This window comes from Syngnathus leptorhynchus, chromosome 8 (genome assembly GCF_054491065.1).
Source record: "Syngnathus leptorhynchus isolate UIUO chromosome 8, UIUO_Slep, whole genome shotgun sequence".
NCBI lineage: Eukaryota > Metazoa > Chordata > Actinopteri > Syngnathiformes > Syngnathidae > Syngnathus > Syngnathus leptorhynchus.
Genome location: NC_141202.1, coordinates 11469247 through 11486364, shown reverse-complemented (window position 1 = coordinate 11486364; position 17118 = coordinate 11469247). Strand labels below are relative to the sequence as shown.

The 17118-nt window shown below is 47.4% G+C and overlaps 1 protein-coding gene across 1 annotated transcript; it reads left to right on the top strand.

The window, feature by feature from the left end:
- Nucleotides 1–4759: 4759 nt before the first annotated feature.
- Nucleotides 4760–16894, top strand: ntrk1 (neurotrophic tyrosine kinase, receptor, type 1). Its single transcript, XM_085917973.1, has 17 exons — nt 4760–4953; nt 6764–6838; nt 8143–8214; nt 9566–9634; nt 9730–9884; nt 10084–10226; nt 10606–10744; nt 11760–12092; nt 12171–12247; nt 12323–12425; nt 13291–13446; nt 13515–13645; nt 13721–13893; nt 14474–14714; nt 14915–15073; nt 15724–15949; nt 16454–16894. The coding sequence occupies exons 1-16, from the start codon at nt 4760–4762 to the stop codon at nt 15907–15909; spliced, it is 2406 nt and encodes an 801-aa protein (XP_085774099.1). The 3' UTR covers nt 15910–15949; nt 16454–16894.
- The last annotated feature ends 224 nt before the right edge of the window (nt 16895–17118 follow it).

The window sequence follows — 17118 nt, the reverse complement described above, 5'->3', positions numbered from 1 at the left end:
TGATACTTTAGTCTGTCTACATGTGTTGCTCCACCGTTTGTGTTTAAATTGCCATCACTTTCTGATGCGGCCGCAATGACGCTGCTCCTTTGCTTGTTTTACGGCGATGCAAAAAAAAAAAAGCTCCGGTGGCTGATGTAACGGAGGGACGCCTGGACGGGAAAATATGAAGTGACGCCCTGCTCTGCCATGTCCCACCCCGTCAGCCTCTCTCTTTGCTTTCCCTCCCGAGTGGCGAGATGTAGGTAAGCCTTGGTCCAGCACTCAGACAACGGAGAGGCTTTTCATGCTGCCCCCGAGGCTCGTTGCACGCGGCCCACAGCAACAAATGGGCAACAAATCACAAAGTCCCCTCTCGTTGGCCTCCTTCCACTCAAGACTGTCTCTTCACTTTTTTTTCGCCTCCTAATGCTGAGTTCGTAAAAATGAGGAGTTCTTCAAGGTGTGAGCCGTCACAACGTTTTGGGAGTATTGTATCGGAATCCAAAATTTGATTCGCCCAAGTGATGTGAAAAAAAATAGAAAAAATATATAATACAGATTAGTTAAGTTGCTGTCACGTCCTGGCTCGTGTGGACTCGCGCAAATTCAATTAATTTCAATTTATTTGCCACATGAGTAAACAGTAATAAGCTCGGTGACGAAACAAATTAAGCATGTAAATCAACAATGAAACCCTCAACGATTTGGAAAGTGAAAGGAAAGAATGAATTTGCCCCCCGGCATTGGTTTGCCACTCGATAATGAGCAGCGAAAAGATGCTTCTCGGCTCACTGGTGGACTTGCAGAAGTGATTTCTGGCAACATGGCACCTCGGGCGACGGGGGGAAGGTGTGCGATGGGTGCGACGTGTACGAGGTGAGGAAAGTGCAGAATTTTAGGGGGAGAGGGGGGCAGCCGTCGAGCGGCGTTCTTATCTTGGAGCCAAATCGATGCCCACCGCGGGCCAATCTGATATTGATCCATCACGTTCGGACTTCTGAGGCCAAAAGAGGCCGAGCAGGTCGGCCGGGTGTCCGCTCGCCCGACCCGGGGTTAACAAGCGCAGGGTAAACATGACAATGTGACACCATGCTGAATAGATTGCGCTGGAAATGAATCAATATGGAAGAAGCGGGACGCTTTTGATGCCACGACTTGAATTTTGATCATGACAAATACAATTTGGCAGCAGGCAGCACTCGGGACCGCGTCTCAAATATCATGTGGAATATCTGACGAGTAAAAAAAACCTCTCAGATCACCATCAAACTAAAATATCACAAAACGTAAATACAAATAATTCCCCACTTCATCATGGGCGGGGCTTAAGTTCCACACTGGCCCCCGCAATATGACAAATACGCGATCCAATCATCATCAACGATTTGTACGGCTGCAGTTTGTGGCACTATTTTTTTGCCCCATTTTTTTTAAGCAATCCTCGAAGCATCCTGAAATCAGTGAAGCAGAGTGTGCGGATACGACACTTACTCGTATCAAGAAACCCTCCACAACTCTTCATTAAACATTTACAGGGTGCTTATGTCATTATTAGCGTAGCCTCTTTTCTCATCTGTAACTACTGGGGTGGGGTGGGGGGGCTTTTATTAGCGCACCATGAATTATTTGAGCGGGGGAAATTGGGTGGAGCTTATTTTTTATGCTGGAAGTAATCTTTTTTTTTTGGGTGAATTGTATTGTAGAATTCAGAGGTGTTCAAAGTGCCCAAACAATTTTGCCAAGACGGCATTCACTTGTATTCTTTCTTTATTTTATTTTTCTTTGAGCGTCCAGGTACAAGCGGTGGCCTGTCCAGGTGAGACCACAACTTGAATCAATATGCTTCGAGTGGGACTCGACAAGTCTGCCTGTCACTTTTGGTGCTGCTGTTCAGACATGATATTTTAAATCCCACTGCAGGCTTCTATTCGACACCTTCAAGGTGTTTTTTGCCATTCCTGGATGAAGTAACTTTAACAAAAACTTGAGTGTTGTTAGCGATTTACAACAACCACACAGCTTTGGGAATGGGAAAGACCAAAGACAAGCTAACCAAAGTAGCATCAGTGTTGCATGTTGTACTCCATCTTTGTGGAATAAAAATCAATAAGACAAGTCAAAGCTGTTCAAGGGCCTGTAAAAAGTTGCAAAGCAAACTACATTCAGGAAAATGACAATTCAAGTATTCTACTGCCCACACGACCTTTCTCGCCATTGTCCCATTTGTGCTATTTGAGTAGAGTTTTTAGGGCAAGTGACGGAGTTGAGGAGACATTTTGAGAAATAATTACCTTTAGGTGCTTGACTCTAATTTGAAGGTGCTTTCTTTAAAAATAAAATAATGCACTAATCGATATGCATAAAGCCAGATGCATTTGTTTCACTCCGAAATCTGACGACACTCTAATGAGATCAGGCTGAACTGTAATAAGAGTCTATTGCATCGTGGGAGGTGAGATGTAACTAGCTGCAGCCATCCCCCCGCCCCACTCCAAACACCCTATCCCTCCAAAATATACCCCCCCACCCATCCAAAACTCCTTCTCGTGTTTCTGCTCATCTACACGAGCCTCTGGTGTCCACAGGCTGGCTGCTAATGACGGTCTGGGACGTGGTGATCGGGTTTCACGTGCGCACACCTCATTGATTCTGGGTTTGCCCAAAGCGTCACAATCAAACACACACACACGCACGGTAATAATAAACACGGGCTAATGCGGGCAATAGGGGCAGGGTGTGGATTCAGCCCAGGAAAAACAATGACGTGCTGGCATTGATGCACAAAAAGATGCAGGGGAGGAGGAGCCATAAAGAATCGGCGCCGAGCGCTCGCTCGATGAGGAGAAAAGATTGCACGGGGGTGAGGTCTTGGAGTGGGGCGGGGGCGTGTGTTGTTGTCCATGTCGAGATGTGCAGATAAGGTGGACCGCTGTGGCTCTCGTTGCACCAGCTTGTCGTACTAGAGCTCATCTGATAAGCGGCCCTGGCCGACATGCGTTGGCCTGCCCCCAACATGAGCAGGGTCACGCGGCGTCACCGGCAATTCTTTCGCCAGCAGGGGGCAGACTGAATTTTATGGGTGCTAAAAAGCTACAATGCTTGGAAATCCAAATCATGTTTGGCGGATGGTCTATTGTCCACCTAACTTGGCGCTAACCAGCAAGTTTGCTGGAAACAGATAAAGGGCCGGCCTTTAGGCCGGCTCCATTTTCCTGGCCTATTTAAGCAAATTAGTGTTTTTGTGCATGACGGTGATGGATGGCAGGGGGGGGTCTTAATGACCACACTTGGTTTTCAATCAATCTCCCGCTGTCAGCGCACAGATAAATACGCCACTCGGCACTCCGGCGGCAGGAAACAGACGCACGCATTGTGGTGTCGGCGACTCCGCCCGCGTTATCGGACGGATTTCCTTGTCGTTAAACAACAAGCCCCTACGCTAAGCCCACCTCCATGGCAAGCTCACGCAAAGCTAAGAAGTTGTTAATCTTGACAGGAAAATCTTCTGCCTGTAATTGTCCGCCTCTAGAGTCAAGTACGCCAATGAGTTTGGGATCTTGGTCTTTGGGGTGAAGTTTCAAGAAGAAAATAGACCCAAACCTGTTTCCATTTCAGAATCTTATTGGAAATTTGGCTGAGCTTCTAAATTTGTTTTGAAATTCTCCGAGTCGAGTTTTCATATGTGGAGAAATGACGGGTGAAGGAGGATTTCCAAAAGAGCGATTGCATTGTCATCTGCAGAAGAAGTTTTAGAAGGTGCGCAAAGAACTGATCTCTGCATCTTCAATTGCAAAAGATACTTTGAGAGCCAAGCAGAGAAAGTTTGGAGGATCAAAACACCTGTTGGCAATTTTGCCATTCAGCTCCCATTCATTTTATCAAGATGGTTTCTTCAAATTAATAACCTTTTCATTGGAGTGGGCTTCATCCCGGTCGTGCTCGCAACACTTTTCCTGTGAATAAGCACATTGGCCCGAAGCATTTTGCTGAGCTAAGCCTGAGAAAAGTATAAGAAGAAGAGCATGTAAAAGGAAGAGTAATTAAGGCAGCAGATAATCTTGATGACAGCAGCAAAAAAAAAAAAGCTTTTCAGCACAAACTGAGTAATTGTAGTGTGGCGACCTCACTTGAAGGGCCAACGCATTTGTCCCCGGGATAGAAGCCAGCGCCGCTTATGAAGCCAACCTTTGAGCCACGAGATGGATCTGCTACGTGCTCCACCTGTTTGATCCTATCTGGAGGTGGAGCATGAGACTCTCGAGCCAACCTCGATGGATAAGATCTGTAGCGCACCAGCAAATATGCAACGGCCATCTGTCGTATCAGCATCTATTGCTGAGAGAATACTCAAACGCCCACCCCATTTGTGTTCACATTTGGTGAGGAGCTCCAAGGCAAGAACATTTGTTCTTAGGTCTTCCTGATCATCCACTGATGAGATGTCCTCGGCATCATCATCAACCAAATCCCACCCTCTTACTTTCTAAGGTGTCTGGTGACTCTTGCCCCTCCCTTTCTCACAAGGGACGGAGAAGGAAAGAGAGGGAGAAAGAGAGAGACACAAGCCCACCACCACTGCCACCACCCCCGGCATGTCCCCAGAGGGCCCTCGCCTCGCTTTGCCTCGCCTCGCCCTGCCCCGCCTGGCCGGCTCCTCCCGCTGCTCAGTACAACCGCGCCTCCGCGCCGGACGGCGACCAGCCAGGATCTGGGCTCACGAGCGCTCGTCTTTGCTGACCTGAGGTGCGAGAAGAGCCTCGGCGCCTCCCTCGGCAGGATGGCCACGGCAAAGGGCGCAGCGTTTCTGGCGCTGGCGTTGCCCCTGCTCTTGAGCCTGGCACCGGCGCCGAGCCTGCAAGGATGCCCGTCGGCTTGCCGCTGCTCTTCCGCCGTGCTGCAGTGCTTGGAGCCCGACGGGATCTCAGGCGTCCCTGCTCTGGGGCCGCAAGAGAGCGAGAACGTGACGGAGATGTGAGTATTCCCACTTGGGTGGCTTCTGCATCCAACCGGTTTGGTTTGAGTCGCCTGTTGCTCGGAGCGTGTGTTGGGTCCCGGAGTTGAAAGGTTTGATGCCAAGTCCGAGATCTGGAGTTAAGCAGCGCCATCCTCCCTCAAGCCTGAAAAGATGCTTTTAACTTGTCTTGATTGGGACACTCTGATCGTAACATCCATCTGATCATCAAATACATAAGTTTTTTTCCTTTGGCAGAATGTTTCGTTGTCTACAAAGTGTCTGGAGGATTTGGAATGAGGCGCTTGAGTTCCAACGTTCAGAACGGTGACAGCGCTGAAATGCTGAATGGGGCTCAGACTTGTTGCGCGTTTTTCTGGCTTCAAGCTACTCAAACTTTTTCTTGTTCAAAATTCTGCCTTTTCTCCAAAGACTTTGAACTTCAAGGGGGGTCAAGTTAGCTTGCGAACATCACCCGACAAAGGTGAGCTGTGATTGGTCGCAACTGTGACGTCATGTTTTATCAACGGCATGCGGCAAAATGGCTGCCCCCCTGAGATGGATAAAAAACAGGTGGATTGGAATGCTTCGTTCATATTCCAAAAAGACAATATTCAACCGAATGATTAATTGTCCTAGCGTACCATTTTAATCCCCACAAATTTGTTTTTGTAAGATTACCATAGTTTTCCAACCAACAACAAAAATGTTTTCTCATGTATTTCGCTAGATGGGCTGTCAACGCATTCAAGGTTTTGAAGTGGAGCGCTTTGATTGGAGTCCATTCATTTCAATTTCAGAAGGCGCCGCGAGGGAATGTCACAAGTTTCATCGGAAAATCTAAAATACAACTTTCTCCTCAAACTACTTCATCGTTGTGAGATAGTCTTTTTTCTGACATTATTTTGTAAGATTAAGACTTCTCCCAAGTAGACAGTAGTTTTTCTTTTTTGAGTCTTTGAGGTGTACTTGAGTGATTGCGGGAGGCCCACGCAACAATATTGTTCTGAAAGCAGCGCCTCTTGCTGTAAATGTCGCTCTCGGCAACGCCACGCTGTTTTCTGCCTTTGTCGGGCGCAATTAGGCGGCCGAGCAATTGTTAAGAACTTTTCTGGAGCAGAGCGAGTGCATTACTCTCACACGTCCATCATCGGCGTCAACGCCAGCCACCCACGGGCCATCTTACCCCCGCAAGCGTAAATCGATAAGCGTGCATTTTCAAAAACAACGGCGGCCGCTATATCATGCGCGGAACAAAAAGGAGTGGCCATTAACAGCGGGCCGAGATTCATCATACGCAGAGTTATAAATTCAATTTTGTGAATTGCCAGTCAATGCGCAGCCGCCCTCCCCCGGGAACAATAGATGATATACAACCCAATTGGCTCAATCCAATAAGTAAAGGCGACGGGCGTTCCTGGGCCCACCTGCCCCTCTAATCACATTACGGCCGCGTGGGCCCATCAAAAAGGAACGCTCGCGCACACGCACACACCGAGAAACGCTTGGCCCACTGCTGCTAGCAGTTTGAAACGATGCACTGGGGGCATTTGTCCACATCGTTTTTTTCTGGACCGTCCCGACGCAGCCGACGCTGGAAATAAGTTCTAACGCTCTGAGACGGAGATTTCAAACTTCTCCGAGCTTTTGTTGATATCGTAGGGTGGCGCGGAGATTGGAATTCTAATTGTGATTTCAATTTTGGCCGCAAGTGTCAGCAATATTTATTTCTCGCCAAAATCGTTAGCAGAAGCAGCAAGAACATCCCTCAAAGTTCGGGTGAAGGCGGGCAGGCGGCCATTTTTAATTCAAGTCACTCTTTATTTGCAGCTACATCGAGAACCAGGCAGGCCTGGAAAACATCACGCAAGTCGAGCTGATGAACTACAAAGAGCTGAAAAACCTGTGAGTAGGCCCGCCACGCTTCTTCTTGCTACTTTTGCGCTCACTCGATGATGTCATCAATGCAGAATGAGTCAGACGAGTTCCGAGGATGAAGGACAGAGTTGCTTGGCATGCTTTTCAGATGGTTGGGGGTTTTCTTGGAAAAAAATACAATGTTATTCTTGAAAGATAACAAATATAAAACAAATAAAACGCACTTTGCGGGCCAAAGATGAAAGTTGTGAGACAAAATCAACAACAACAACGACGGGCAGCATTTTGTTTATTTGCCTTTGCCCGGAACGCCGCCGCGCCAGTCGATATTTCCCACTTGCGGCATTACGACTTCTGATAGATGTCAGATCGATTCCCTGAAGAGTTCCGTACGGAATCTTCCGGGCTTCTTCCATCTTACACTATGTGGACGAGGCGTTCAGCAACAGCCGAGCTCTCAACAACAACAAACACCAAGCAACTACAGTGGAGCCTCGGTTTTTGACCACAATTCGTTCCAGAAGGCTGTTCGAGAAGTGAATTGTTCGAATTTCGAATCATGTTTTTCCATTACAAATAATGGAAAAAATTGAATCCGTCCCAAGTCCCCCCCCCACCCCCAAAAAACCCGCCTTTTTAAAGCATTTTTTCATTTGCGCATTTTTGTTCCGATAGCGCAACCGTAGAGCGTCGCCGACCGCGCAACTGCACCGTGCTGGTCGCATTATTGTGACAGAGCGGTCGCTGAAATTTAGAAAATATTTCAAAAGTCCTGATGTACTTTTCAAAATTTAAGTGGACCTCAGTGCGCAGGGAGCTTAATTTTGTCCGATCGCGCAACCGCAGCACGCCGGGCGCTCACTGTCGCATTGCTTTAGGAGCGTCTTTGTGTTTTAGGATGGTATTACTGCTCCCACTTGGATCCTTTGGAGGCATGATTAGAGTTGATGCAATCCTCAGAGTAACGACAATGTAATAACAAACGGAGTCAGTTGGCATGCGGGTCCTCTCGGCTCATCTCGCGAGATTGACAACCGAATTTCGTCCAACATCCGAAGCAAAATAATCTTGAATCTTTTGTTCGAATGCCGATTTGCTCGAGAACCGGGACGTTCGAAAACCGAGGCTCCACTGTACTACGAAGCTCCAGCAGAACACTCCAACTATTCAACTACTTCCAGATAAATGAGGAACTTTTCCGTCACGACAGCAATAAGATATTTAACATCAAATTGCAATTTCAGTTCCCAGGCGATTTTGATGCTCATGTTATTTTTGACTTCCAATGATGCTTCTTGAAGTGAGCGATGCCGTCGATATTTTTCCCACAGCACGGTGACGTCGTGCAAGCTGAGACACATCGCCGCCGACGCCTTTCGCCACAACCTGAAGCTGCAGTACGTGTAAGTGTGACTCCTTGTGTTCGCGGTGAGCGCGCGGCCGCATCCGATGAGAGCGGCTATAATTGGTTGGCGGGCAAAATGAGGCGGAAGCCTAAGTTTCACTTTCTATTCCCGCCGCCACCGCCGTTTCGGGTTAATTTTGAAATCTGAAATCCAAAAATGTGTTGAGAGGCTGAAATAACCAGGTTGAGAACTATTTAAAAATAAAAATAAACCCAACGCCTAATTAAAAATTTACAAAAGCTACAATAATAGTGCAGACACAAAATCAATAAAAGCGTATACAAAATATTCCAATCTAATAAATGCAAAGCTTTTTGAAGCTATATCAAATTTCCAGCGAAATGTCTTTGGACATCGTTTGTTGCGCTCTGATTACATTTTCTTGCCCAAGAAATTGTGCGTGAAACTTGACCTCCGTTGCAATGAGATGACCCCGGCTGCTTCTTGCGCATTGATTTGGTTTTGTTTTGTCGCATGTGACAGATGTGAGTGAGGGGAGACACAAAAAAAGATATCTGTCCCTCTGTGTTTGGTGTGCTTCAACTTTGGCGTTCGGATAATGAGGGCGCACGCGCAACGGCAGCGAGCACGGGGAAAAGTAGAGACGACATCCGCCAGTCACCTTTTACTCGCTCACTTTGGCGGATTATTGACAACCGATGCATAATAAATACACTCCACTCAGGCTCCATTATCACTTAATCAATAATTCCATTGGTGGTGGTGGGGGGCTGAGATTGTGCCTCAAAATGAAAAAAAAATTGAGACAACTTCTGGATTCCAGAAAATAGACTCATTTTATTGTTTGTCTGAGAAAAGAATCACCAGGCATTTACTCATGAAACTGGCGCATGTCAAAATATTAAAGCCAAAACAAACATTGAAAAGATGTCCAAATTAGATCAAACAAAAATCACTACAAAGTGAGAAGAGAAAAATAGAAGACAGATTTGCAACTTTTACAAAATATTGAATAAAAATCCTCACACAATAAATAAAGAATACACATTTGGGGAAAAAAGAAGACAAAAGTAAACATTTTGAAAATTGCAGACATGCCAACAAAAAAAAAACCATACAGGAGAGTCAAACAAAATATGATGCATTTAAAATACAAAGAAGTAGGAAATAAATGATAGATGAAATATTAGATGAAAAAATACACTGAAAATAATTGATAAACGTAAAGTGTAAATAAAAAAGGGAAAATAGAGAAATATAGAAAAACATGGAAAGAAATGGCATTAGAATAAAGACAAAATAACACAACAATTCAATACGAAAGAAAAAATGTCGGGACGAGAAAGACTCAAAAAGGAGGCCCTCCAAATTTGCTTGTTTGTTCCAGGAACCTGGCGTCCAACTCTCTGGAGCACATTTCCTGGCGGGTCTTTCATTTCCTTCCTCTGCTCAACCTGTGAGTCCTTCAAACATCACATCATCTCATGGTTATGGAAAAGCACGTGGCAAAGTACTCTGAGAAGGCGCGTGACTAGGTGCTTTTCTCCTCAGGGTTCTGCAGGACAACCCTCTGGCCTGCTCGTGCGAGCTCCACTGGCTGCAGCGCTGGCAGCGCAGTGAGCGTGGCGACACGGACGACCAGCTACTGACGTGTCAGGCCGCCGGATGCCAAGTGCCGCTCACCTCGCTCGTCTTGGACAACTGCAGTGAGTTGAGTCTTGGGGTCAAATTTGGACGTCCTGGGAGTATTATGGCACGGGACTGGATTTGTTTTTTTTCTGTCGAGTAAGATGACACGGGAATATATTTTATTTAAAAAAGAAAATCCAGGCAGTTCTTTGAGATGATCTTGTTGCCAGGAAACAAAGTCTGGAGTATTCTTAGCGGACTGTGGGCTGTCTTCAGGTCTGCCCGAGGTCACTATTCTGCCCTCCAACAACAAGGTGCAGGAGGGGGGCAATCTCACCTTTGAGTGTCACGTGACAGGAAGTCCCACCCCGCAAGTCAAGTGGCGCACGCACGCTCTCCACTCGCACTTTGTTGCCCAGGTAACAAATACACATGCACGTACTTGCCTGAAGTAACAACATGGAATGAAAGAAAGAGGTGCTCCATCACTCTCATTTGTTCTTTCCATTTTCAATTAGCAGATCCAAAACAAGAAAAAAACAGAAAGTTTTGGGTATTGAATTTGTCTGTATTGAAAGATTTGTTTTTGAGCCAAGCCAAATTCTTGATTTTTTTTTTCCCTCATGGGTGATAAGTTAAAATGTTTGAAATAGACAGTTTTGAGGTCTTATTTTGTTATTTATATTTTGAAAATTGACATTTTTAAAGAGGGGTATCAATTCCTCGCGACCTTTCACTATCAAGCCGAGGATTCATGTATTCATTTAAACATTCTGCTCAATTTTGCGTGTGTGTCAGGAGAGAATCTGGGGCTCTACGCTGGAGGTGGTCCTCTACCTGACCAACGTGTCTTCCAGCGACAACCTGCACAACCTGACCTGCGAGGCGGAGAACCAGGCCGGGCCCGGCGAGGATGTGGTGCAGCTGGACATTGAGTGTAAGGAGGGCAAACTCGCAAGCGTCGTCGAGAGGAGGCTGTCGCTTTAAGCTTCGGATCTCCACACCAGAAAGCTAAAAGGAGCACGTGAGGGGCCCAAGGCACCCTGGGACAGAGAACCGTCCTCGAGGAGGGAAGACACGCGTGCAAAAAAAAATTAATCCTTGCTAACTGCGCTCAGATCCAATTTGAGCCTCGCCCTAAATGGACTCTTGCCTCCCACTCCGGAAAGAAAAAACACACACACAGACGCTCTTGATCTGTCCGTGATTGGCAGGCGGCAAATCGGCGGCGATTCATCAACGCGGCCCCCTCAGTGGACGCTTGTTCAGCGCCGACCCTTTAATTTCCCTTAATTACACTAACGTGGGTGTTTACTGCTCCCAGCCATTGATTGGTTACACCGGCTCTCCCGCAGTTTTTTTTTTCCCTTCCTTCTTAAACACTGCTTTTAAAGTTTGCACGTCTTCCAGGCCAGCAAGTGACTGACATGTGCAAATAGCGCTGTCAATGTTTAGCTAAGGGCAGAAACGCCGTTGTAACAAAAAAAAAGAAAAAGACCCGGTACAAATTCCAATTCAGATCAACGGATCTTTCAAGACTCACACAATCCCAAATCATCTTTTCAAAAATGTGATTGCGACCTCCCCATAAATGCCCCCCCCCCCCACCGCTGCAGTGCATTTCCGGTTGTAGCGATGACTCACGGGAAAAATTTCAGCACTTTTGCGAGCCGGGCGGTGTGGGGGTCTCCCGAGTATCTCCTCAGACCATTTCCTGTAAGCTCCACAGTGCGCTTTTGTGGTTTCCAGATCCACACGTTGACCAGGCTTCATTATTCATGTCGGGGTCAGCGCGCGTCTGAAAACACGGGTGGACAACATCGATTCGTGGAAACGGCAAAAGTGCACAATCGGCAAACGCTTGCACAATGGCACTCAACGTTTGGACCCTACTCCTAACCCAGGATTCTGATCAGAACTTTTTTTTTTTTTGCCCCCGCTCCGCCCGCCAGTCCCGGCCATGATCCTGAACCTGAGCGACGCGGTCCAACTGCACCACTGGTGCTTCTCGTTTGTGGTGGACGGCAACCCGGAGGCTAACATCAGCTGGCTGTACGAAGGCGCTGAGCTCAAGGAGACAGTCTTCACCTACACGCAGTTCATCCCGGACTCGGGCGACGGGTCCAAAAAGCACGGCTGCTTGTCTCTGGACAAGCCCACGCACATCAACAACGGACGCTACACGCTGCTGGTGGAGAACAAGCTGGGCCGGGACCGGGCCACCGCCATCGGCAAGTTCATGGACAACCCCTTTGGACTCTTTGACCCTGAGGGCATCATTCCCGGTAGGTTCCAAAACTTTGACTTTTGCTGTGCGCTTTTGTCCTCTCATTTGTGTTCTTTGTTTCTTTCCCACATGCAAGTCAACATCTTAGATCCAATTCCCACCAACAAATCCATCATGGATGTCACCGAGAACCTGGAGAGTCGAGTCTTTGTGGTCTGTTATGACATTCCTGATGGTGATGGCATAAAAAAATGCCTTCTCTTCATTTGGCTGCGTTCTTTCCGCCAGGTATCGGTGGCGGTGGGCCTGGCCGCGTTTGCATGCGTTTTCCTGCTGGTCACCGCCTTGGTCATCAACAAATGCGGCCACAACTCCAAATTTGGTATTCACCGTAAGTTGACAGGGGAAAAAGCTTTGGGCAACTTTCAAACACAAGCGGATGTCAAATACATCAAAGTTGAGATTGCAGGCAAAGGCTAGGTTCAAATATGGCTGCCGAGCTGTAACGTTAGCGCACGTCCACACGGGCGGCACAAAGTGCCTTAATTACTGTAAGAGAGAGCAGAAAAGCTCCCTTGGCCACAGCCGTGCGGTACCATTAAAGATGATGGATGGATAGATGGACAGACGCACACGCGGCCAGACGGCCCAACCCTCGCTCGTACATTTACACTTTGCGCCTAAGTGGCTGTGATTGCCTAAGTGGAGCGTCGGTGGTTCCATCCCTCTGTCCGTTCGTCCGTCCATCTCGGCTGGCTTTTGTTTATTCCATTTCCAAGCACGTTGGACCCCAGAGGCCGTGTGCCGGGACTATTTAGGTCGGGCTCCTCGGGCCTTTTATGGGCTCCACGTGATGTCGTTTTTGCTTCAATGGCGTCCTGATTGCTGCGCTGATCACATCCATTATTTGTGGCGCGCCAACAAAACGCCGGCTTTCTCGCAAATTGATGCGCAATTGCTACGCGTTGCCCTTGGCGCAATCACCAAAAGCTTGGGTGGCAAAAGTACTCGCACTCAACGACACGAATCCGAGAATAGGTACTGATCAAAGTAACGATAAAAAAAAAAAAAGATAGATTGTACGTATTTGGCCTGGTACCAATATTTGCCGCAAACACACGCAAAATGTTGCAACTCTGTAAATGCCAAAAAGGCCCCACGATTTTAAAAAAGTAGAAAGATTTACTCAATTATATATGATACACATTTGAGTTGAAACAATGGAAAAAAAAATTGTATCTGGTCCTCCATGTCAGGGTCATCCGTGCTGGGCACCGAGGACGAGCTGGCCGTGTCGCTTCGCTTCATGAACTTGGGGGGCAGCCCTCCTTCCTCGGACGAAGACTCAGGCCTATCCAGCTTTGTGGAGAACCCGCAGTACTTCTGCGGCATCGTCAAAGACAAAGACATGTGTGAGTTGCCTCGCTTCCATTCAAAAAGTGCGGCTGGTTCTTTTTCATTGATTGTGCTCTCCCACCAGGCGTCCAGCACATCAAGCGTGCTGACATCGTGTTGAAGTGGGAGCTGGGCGAAGGCGCTTTCGGCAAAGTCTACCTAGCCGAGTGCGGCAACTTGAGCCCCGACAGCGACAGGATGTTGGTGGCCATCAAGGTGAGCGAGTCGGGGAGCTTCTCTGCCTGATCACGTCAGCACCACAACTCTAAAACCCCGTTGGTTTGGCATCAGACCCTGAAGGACGCCAACGAGTCGACGCGGCAGGACTTCCAGAGGGAGGCGGAGCTCTTGACGGTGCTGCAGCATCAGCACATTGTACGCTTCTACGGCGTGTGCACCGACGGCGAGCCGCTCGCCATGGTTTTCGAGTATATGCGGCACGGTGACCTTAACCGCTTCCTCCGGTACGTGAAAATGCTTGCAAACACGCAATATCGATTTAGCTATAGCGATAAAACATCCAAAAAAATATACTGAACTAGGCCTCAAATCTGCTCGGCCTATTGATTTGTATTTTCCATTTGTGAGCCTAATTATGTTGTTTGCTTTTATTTCTTTGCTGGCCTTTCATGAATTTCCAGAAAGCATGTTAAGAGGAATCGAGCGCAAGCCAAAATGATTTCCCACCTCCTTAATAACTGCAATTATTACTTAGCAGGCCTCTTTGGGATGTCTTTGTTTTGTGTTTCATCACAAAATCACAAAGACAAAAAAGAGCTCCGGTCTTTGCGTGAAGTCTTTGTGCTGCCAAGACCCAGAAACGAAGCAATGTCATTTTTGTTTGACTGTCTCGCACATATTGTACCAAAAAAACCCCCCAAAAAAACACCTGCACGCCCGAAATCACATTTAGGCCCTGCAGCTGCTTTCCCACCCAGCCACCTGCCCGCTAAACTAATCGTCTCGCGGCGAGAGGGCCAAGCGTGGGTGTGGAGTAGCGCACCGGCGCACCATCGCCAAAATGTGGTTGAAAATGTCCCACAGAGCTCACGGCCCCGACGCTCGAATCCTGGAAGAGTCCAAGACGGTAGCGCAGGGCGAGCTGACCGTACCCCAGATGCTGCATATCGCGGCCCAGATCGCCTCAGGGATGCTCTACTTGGCCTCGCTCCACTTTGTCCACCGAGACCTGGCCACGCGCAACTGCCTGGTGGGAGAAGGCCTGGTGGTCAAAATCGGAGACTTCGGCATGTCGCGGGACATCTACAGCACCGATTACTATCGGGTGAGTCCGACCTACGCCTTTGCTCGGGAGTTGCCGTCGTTGGGTGTGAATTGGGTGATATGGCACATTTTAGATACCCAAAACACAATCGAGGTGACTCCAATCTTAAACTCCAATCATCACCCCCAGAGGACCAAAGCGGTACTACGAGACGGCAGCATATAAATTGATCGCCGCGGTTTATTTGTTGGAATTCTTAGGTGGGGGGCCGCACCATGCTGCCAATCCGCTGGATGCCACCTGAAAGCATCATGTACAGGAAGTTCACCACAGAGAGCGACATCTGGAGCTTCGGCGTGGTCCTCTGGGAGATCTTCACCTACGGCAAACAGCCCTGGTACCAGCTGTCCAACAGTGAGGTGGGTGCCGCGCTTGGCAACTCCAAAAAGAAAAAAAGAAAGAAAAAAGGCTGTGTTTTGGAAAATTGCCCAATTTTATGGAAGAAAAAAAATCTGACAAATGAGCATCAGAAGACATTTTGCTCTTTTCAAGTAGCTTCTTTGAGATTCTGTCCAGATGAGCTTTAAATTTTCTGCTCGACACTGAAACTCGACGACACAATCTCGAATTTGGTAATTCGGCTCTGAAACCTCGAGACTTTTTCTAGCGGTGGTAATCTGATCAATGTTGGAAATCTGAAGCAACGAGTCCTGAGAACAGTCTGCGCATTGTTTGGAAGCGATTGCCCAACATTGGAATATCGAACGTGAAGCTCGAGCCGCAAATCATCGGCGTGACGATTTAAGACTCGCTTGAGTCTCGTTTTAAGTCCAATCGATAATAGCGGAGTGGAGCGGAGTAGTCCAGCGTCTCGCCTTTCAAGAGCAGACCGGATCGCATTCCCTCCTAATCTGATCACCTCGCGTCTCGGCAGCATTCGTCGGCTTAATCTGCTCCGTGTCGAGTCGTTTGGTGGCGATCTGGACGGGAGTGTGTGGGGAGTTCAAACAAACAAGCTCCAAGCATTAGCTTTTCAAATTGTGGGTTAATTGTGCGCTGTCCCCCGCAGGCCATTGAGTGCATCACACAGGGCCGTGAGCTGGAGCGTCCCCGTACGTGCCCCAAACAAGTTTACCTGCTGATGCGTGGCTGCTGGCAGCGAGAACCTCAGCAGAGGACACTCATTAAGGACATCCACGCGCAACTCCTCGCCCTGGTCAAGAACCCGCCCGTCTACCTGCACATCCTCGCTTAGACGCCCTTCGCCACAGACCACGGCGTCTTTGTCCTCACTAGTAAGGCAGCTCAGCCCAAACATTCAACGACGATTAGAAAAAAGAAAGATTTCATTTCATTCCATTTAGACTACTTGACATCCATCTTAAGATCCACGCACTCTGTCCTCACTAGTAAAAAAAAAAAAAAAACTCGATCACAGTGGGCGAACAGTCTCCCTTGGCCATTTGGGCAAAACGGTTCTTTTGTTGACAACCGCGTGGTACCAGTACAGTTACCTAGTAAAATTTTACAGAACTACTAGCAGAACTAGTAGCATGCAATTGTCAACCAGTGTACAATTTTGCCTCGCTAGTAACGTGTGCAGAAATGTCATCAATAATAATAATAATAATAATAATAATAATAATAATAATAATAATAATAATATGGTACTCGTGAGACAGATCTACTCGTGCTCTACATTGTCCTGCTGGTGAGGCGAGAGATCGTACTAGTAGCAGGATATCGTCCATACGGGAGAAACAGCTGCTTCTCTTGACAATGTGTCCTGTTGTGTTTAGCACCCCTGCAGGCTGTGGGAGGAACTGCGTGGTGTTGACGGGACTCAAGGAGTCAAATTTGTCCCTTTCAAGCAAACTTCAGTCGATATACAATGGTCACCATGACAATTTGTGTATGCGTGTGTATAACCAGCTTTGTGTCTCATATGGATTTTTTTTTTCAATATTATCCAAACGTGTGCATTTGTTTGGTCACTTTGGAAGGACAATATTAGCCCGCCAACTTGACTACAATTCAGCTGTTTCTGTCCGTGCGCAATTGTCTATTTACTCAACTGCAGAGGATTTGTGGCTATTTTATAGAACATGCACCCGGCATTGTTGTTTTTATTTGAGTTGTGGTGTTGATGTATTCACCTAAATGGAGGCCCCGAAGTTGTACAAAGTGTAAATAGTGAAGGGAGATGCATTCAGACTGTATGACAAACTATCCCTGTCAATGCCGTGCGCTCTCACGTCAAAATAAAGTTGATTGAGAGAAGAAAAAAAAAAAAACTTTAATCAATTGGTCACAGAATTTTTACTGTGATTGAAAAAAAAAGGCTCTCACACTTGGCCTCTCTCTTTCAATGTGGGGCCTTGGAAGAGCTCCAGCAAATATTTGGGTATGAAATGAAGACATTTTCATTGCAAAGTTTGACTTTGGATGTACTTGACTATGAATT